The sequence below is a fragment of the Pristis pectinata genome, chromosome 7, assembly GCF_009764475.1.
Source record: "Pristis pectinata isolate sPriPec2 chromosome 7, sPriPec2.1.pri, whole genome shotgun sequence".
In the NCBI taxonomy this organism is placed as follows: domain Eukaryota; kingdom Metazoa; phylum Chordata; class Chondrichthyes; order Rhinopristiformes; family Pristidae; genus Pristis; species Pristis pectinata.
Genome location: NC_067411.1, coordinates 38,632,944 through 38,638,943, shown reverse-complemented (window position 1 = coordinate 38,638,943; position 6,000 = coordinate 38,632,944). Strand labels below are relative to the sequence as shown.

General features: G+C 43.0%; 1 protein-coding gene across 2 annotated transcripts in view; it reads right to left on the bottom strand.

Annotated features, from left to right (window-relative positions):
* Positions 1 to 1,793: 1,793 nt before the first annotated feature.
* anp32b (acidic (leucine-rich) nuclear phosphoprotein 32 family, member B) overlaps positions 1,794 to 6,000 on the bottom strand; it is a 43,023-nt gene continuing 38,816 nt past the window's right edge. For both annotated transcript variants that reach the window (XM_052020077.1, XM_052020076.1), the window contains exons 6-7: positions 3,707 to 3,773; positions 1,794 to 2,378 (exon numbers count right to left, since the gene is read on the bottom strand). In XM_052020077.1, coding sequence (XP_051876037.1) covers positions 2,305 to 2,378; positions 3,707 to 3,773 — 141 coding nt within the window. In that variant the 3' untranslated portion in view covers positions 1,794 to 2,304. The remainder of the gene's footprint in view (positions 2,379 to 3,706; positions 3,774 to 6,000) is intronic.

The window sequence follows — 6,000 nt, the reverse complement described above, 5'->3', positions numbered from 1 at the left end:
ACTCTTACAAGATGGATTTGTTTTAAAAGAAACAATGACTTAAGAACAGAACTGGAAGCAGGAGAAGACCATACAGCCTCTTGTACAACTTAACATACAATTGTTCCTCTATTTCATCTCCACACTCTTTGCCCAATCATCTTATCCACCAATTCTGCTAGTGTTTAAAAAATTCTGTTTTGAATAAACTTAAAAATTAAGAAACCACATCCCTCTGGGGTCAAGGATTTCAGAACATCCATAACCATCTCAATGAAGAAATTTCTCACCATTTTAATCCTAAGTAGACAGCCCCTTATTCCAAGTCCAAGCAACTAGTTCTGGACTCTTAGTTCGAGGAAACAGCAGAATCTACCTCTCAGGATCTTATTTACTTAAACAAGATCACTACTTATTTTTCTACTATACAAGCTATCCTTCCTCAAAGGCAGAATTCCTCATTCTGTTGAATTGATACAGTATCACCTCCAAGAATATCCTTCCTTAGGTGTGGAAATCTCTACCCCAGAGGGTTGTGGAAGCCAGATTACTTGGAGATAGATAAATTTTTGAAAACATAAAATTAGGGAATTGAGTGCTATAGGGAATTAGCTCATAAAAGGAGAGGCTTGGGGCAGATCAGCCATGATCATGTTGAATGGTGAGGCAGGCTTGAGGGCCAGGTGGCGGGCTACTCCTGCTCCTATTTTCTTGTGCTCCAAGTACAGTGCAAAGCAAAACAACAAAGGGACTGTAACACTGCATTGTGAAAGGTGATCAAATTCTCTCCAACAGGAAATAACACTGATTGTGGAAACTGGTGTAAATCAAATCACAAGTACATGCATCAAGTCCAAGGCACAAACATTGCTCCCTGAAATAAACCCAATTATAAATAGGTTAAAAAGAAATCAGCCATAACATTTATAACAAAAATATAGCACAATCAGCAAGAACAGCATTAAACTGGACACCAATCAACTGAAGGTAAAAACACTATTAGTTAAAGTGGGTGGGGCTTTAACAGAGACAAGAGGTAGCAAATCCATGGGAGAAGTTCCAGTAGGTACTTTTCCCAGAATAAGAAAAATCTACTTAACTGAAAATAAGCGGGATAATTCATCATACAGAGGGATGAGAATTGTTAGAACTCTCGACACTACTGTGGATCCTCAGTCATCGAGTATGCTTGAGGTTGAGACTGATGAAATCTTTGGATGCTCAGAGCTTTAAGGAAAATGTGGGTGAGCTGGGAAAATGGAGTTGAGATAAAGGATCAGCCATGATCTTAAAGGATGACAGAGCAGGCTCAAACCATCACCCACTCTTATTTTCTTCTGCTCTTACAATTATGACCCATAGTGGGCACTGGTGTGTCAAAGTTTAAACTTGGATTCTATAAAAGGACAACCATCCAAAGGAAGTTTGATTGAACATTTTTACCAGATTATGTTCCTCTTTTCCTGACTTCTTTGTCCCTCCTATCTCCCAAATGGATGTTCAGTCCTATTTTAAGGGCTCTAGTCTCCCTAAGGAATCTTGTGCAAATAGCTGCTATTCATGCACAAGCCTTGACAGCGACTATTTGGCCATGCTAGGCATCACTTTTCCCCTTACACAGTTGGGCAAGTTTTTGAGCAGAGGCATGGACTCTAGGTTACATCAGGAATAAGGAATCCTGTCTAGCCAGGGGCGCCACCGTTCTGTTATTTCCATCCGGCTCAAGGTCAGGTAATATGGCTCCACCAAATTAAACCCACCAAAACAGCTACCTTCCGTGCTAAAAGCCCAGAAACCGGACTTAAAAATGAATAGGCTTTTTAAAAGAAACCATTTATTAACTTTCCAAAAACTGTTAGTTTAGAAACATCTTGCATTTGTAAATAACACCCAAAATGGTATTGCAATGTAGAACAAATCCAAAATTTTAAGATTTTATTTACAAAGCTTTTGACTTACATAAAGATCAATGCTATAACCTCTCTGTAACAGGCAGCCATTTTACAAACATGACTATCCAAATCACTTTATCTGTTCTTGTTGCTATGGTAATAGTCTTAGCAGGAAACCTAAGAAACCCCAACATCATAAAAGCACTGGACCAAATTCTACCCAGTTTTACTACTCCATGGAATACGGATTAACTGCATTATAAATACATGGAATGTCAAGACAGTGACAACTGCTGGCTCAGTGATATTCAGTGCTGTGACGATATCCAGCAGTTGCCAATCTGGGGTAGGGCTCAAGAGGGGCAGGAAGGGCAAAAAGGGAGGGCAGTAGAGCCCATTGAGTACTAAATAGTCTTTCAGGTCACTTGGATTCTTAATCATCATCTTCTTCACCTTCATCGTCTGTGTCTCGTTTTCTTTTCTGCCCTTTTGCACTTTCATCTTCATCTGTAAAGTGACAGCAAATGGTTTCAGCCATGGGTTATCAATCATTGCACCTTATTATCAGCCTGCGCTGCACTTTATCTGTAACTATAACACTATATTCTGCATTCTATTATTGCTTTTCCCTTGTACTACCTCGATCTACTGATGGGATGAAATGATCTGTATGGATAGCATGTAAAACAATATTTTTCACTGCACCTCAGTACATGTGACAATAATAAACCAATTTACCTTTGGTCACAATATACAGTAGCTCACAATAACCCTGCTTGCTGCTTCACACGTCTACTCTTCGAAATGTGGCTTCCCCCAACACTTAGTTACCACTGAACCTTTCAAAAAGCAGAGGTTAGGCCTCAACTGGGTTACTGTGACAGCACAACTTTCAGAAGGGTGTCACAGTCAGGGGGGGTGGGGGGGGTGCAAAGAAAAATTATAAGCAGAATGTGAGACTCGAGGGTGGTACAATAATGCAGCTGGGAGACTTGTTACTGCACAGCGCCAGAGACCTGGGTTCGATCCTGACCTCCGGTGGCATCTGCGTGGAGTTTACATGTTCTCCCTGTGACTATGTGGGCTTCTTCTGGGTGCTCTGGTTTCCTCCCACATCCCAAGGATGTGCAGGTTGGTAGTCACTGTAGATTGTCCCTAGTGTGTAGGTGAGTGGTAGAATCTGGGGTGAGTCTATGAGAATGTGGGGAGATTAAAAATAGGATTAATGTAGGATTAGTGTAAATGGCTGGTTGATGGTCACCACGGACTTGGTGGGCCGAAGGGCCTGTTTCCCTGCTTTATTTCTCTGTGACTCTGTGAAGAGATCAATGAGATGGGACTATTCTCCTTACAGCAGTGAAGGTTAATGTGAGCTTTAACAGAGCCCTTTAAAAATGACTCTGTTTTCATGAGAATATATCAGAGAAAAACTGTTTCCTCTGGCAGCAGGAGCTCAAGGTAATTGACAAATGAGTCAGAGGAGAGATGAGAATTGGTCTTCCGCTCGACAAGTTGTGAGCTTGAGGCTAAAACTGATAGATCTTTGGATTCAAGCACGAGGAGTAGCTGGGAAGTGGACAAGGATGAAAATTACCCAAGAATGGTGGAGTGGGCACGAGGAGTCACATGATTGGGTGTGGGAACCAGATTCAACATTAACTTTCAGAAGAGAGCCAGGGAATAACTGAAGATGAAGGATTTGCAAGGCTACAATGAAAAAACAAGTGGAGTCGGACTAAGTGGAGAGGTTTAGCAAAAAGCTGACATAGGGGGTGAATGGCTTCCCTTGTGCTGCATTATGTTATGCAGGTGAGAAATAGAAGTGGGGTTCATACCTTCATCCTCGTCCTCCTCTTCTTCATCCTCCTCTTCATCAATCTCACCATCCTGCCCATATCCCTCCTGCAAAACACAGAGCAGTATTCCAGTTACAAAGTGTCTCAGCTGGGCTTACGATGAGTGACCTTGTGGGTCCCACCTTCAACCCCATCCAGTTACTTCCTACTTCTTTGAACATTCGACCCCCTGGACTCAATTACTAAGAGCAAGGGAGTTCTCCACTCTGCCCTGGCAAAAATCTTCCGTATAATTGGCATCAAAAAAGAAAGGACAGAGGTTATCTGGTCAGCACCACATTGCTGTATGTGGGATCATGCTGTGCACAGATTAGTTTCCAAGTTAAAAAAAAGTCCTTCACTGACCAGAGTGCATGTGGACATTCTGATACTGTGAAGGGAACTGAAAAAAAATGCAAGCCCCTCTCCTTTAAGGCTCTGGAAGCAGCAATAAGCACCAACTAATAATACAGCAACAGAGTCTGGCACTGCCCAGGCATCTTGTCAAATGACCAGGGATGCCCAGCTCTCAGAGACAAAAAGAAATGCACAACTAGCTCATTGAGAATCAATTTCAAGATCGAGTTACCCAAAAACTATTCAGAGGTACAAAAAATTGGTGTGAAAGCAGTATCTAAATGTACAGCCTTCCCTTTCTCCAAACTGACCGAAGAATTTTTCCAATCTGAGCAGCCAAGCCCTATAAATAATGTTGATTCAAATCACACACTGGTCAGGTACAGTTGGAATGGAGAGGAACTCTTAACATGATATCCATGAGGTGGCCTTGTAGAAATAGCAGACACTCCAACTTTGACCAATAAATGTTTCTATGCCCTGATTTACTGCACTATGAATTATTTTGCAGATTTGGAGGTTATAAGGCCCATTACACATGTACTGCCTACTGGTTAGTCCCTCTATTTCTCAGCAGTGCCACAAATTTTCTTCAACTCACTTTTGAAGGTCAGTATGCAACCTGTCCCCTCTGTCCTCCCAGATCAGAATCATCAGCTGTGCAAAAGAATTCTTAAAACATCACTGGTTCTCTTGGTGGGACCCACCACCTCTCCTTCCCCCCCCCCCCCCTACTGTTGATGGGGTGCCCAGAGGGCATGTGGGCACACACCTCTTTCTCCCTCCACTGCAGGCACAACAACCCCTTCTCCTCCCACTCTGGGGTGGGGACAGTGAAGGAGGGAGCCGCACTCTTTCATCTATAGGAGAGGGTTATCAATAAAAGGCAGCAGGCTAAGGAAATTTGGCACGTGCCCATTGACCCTCACCAATTTTTTTTACAGATGCACCATAGAAAGCATCCTATCCGGATGCACCACAGCTTGGTACGGCAACTGATCTGCCCAAGACCGCAAGAAACTCCAGAGGGTTGTGGACACAGCCCAGTCTGTCATGAAAACAAGCCTCCCCTCCGTGGACTTCCCACTGCCTCAGCCAACATAATCAAAGACACCCCTCCCTCACCCCAATCCTTCTCTTTTCTTCCATCGGGCAGAAGGTACAAAAGCATGAAAACACGCACCACCAGGCTCAAGGACAGCTTCTATCCCGCTCTTATGAGAGTCTTGAATGGATCTCTTCTACAATAAAGATGAACTCTTGATCTCTCGGTCTACTTTGTTGTGGCCCTTGCACCTTATTGTCTACCTGCACTGCACTTTCTTTGTAACTGTAACACTATATTCTGCTTTCTGTTATTGCTTTTCCCTTGTACTACCTCGATGTACTTATGTATGGACTGTTCTGTCTGGATGGTGTGCAAAACAAATTTTTTTCACTGTATCTCAGTACATGTGACAATAATAAACCAAAGTGGAGTTGCAGCCACAAACCTATTCAATGGTAGAGCAATCTGAAGGGGTCAAATGGTCAAGTTCTGGCTTCTATTCCTTGTGTTCACCTTCATTGCTCACTGCTGCATTAGGGAGAACATTCAAACTCAAGGAGAGGAGACTTCATCCACTTATCTTTCAGCCCACAGCAACTTGCAGATATAGTGCAGGTTTCCCCAAAGTCCAATCCTTCACAGGCTGCACTCAGGTCCTTACAAAGAACTGCTCAACAATTCCTTACCAGACAGCACTGGAGGGTCCCCGTGCCCTCATGCACAAAAAAAATGCATCCTGCAAAAAACCAGCAACCTCTGATTACCTTGGAGCCTTTTTCCACTTCACTCTCACCACTGCACTACATGTTAATTTAGTAGCAATACTTGTAGATGGAAGAGCATTGCTTGTATGCTCCTTCAGGAGTTAACTGAGAACCGCTAGATCTTA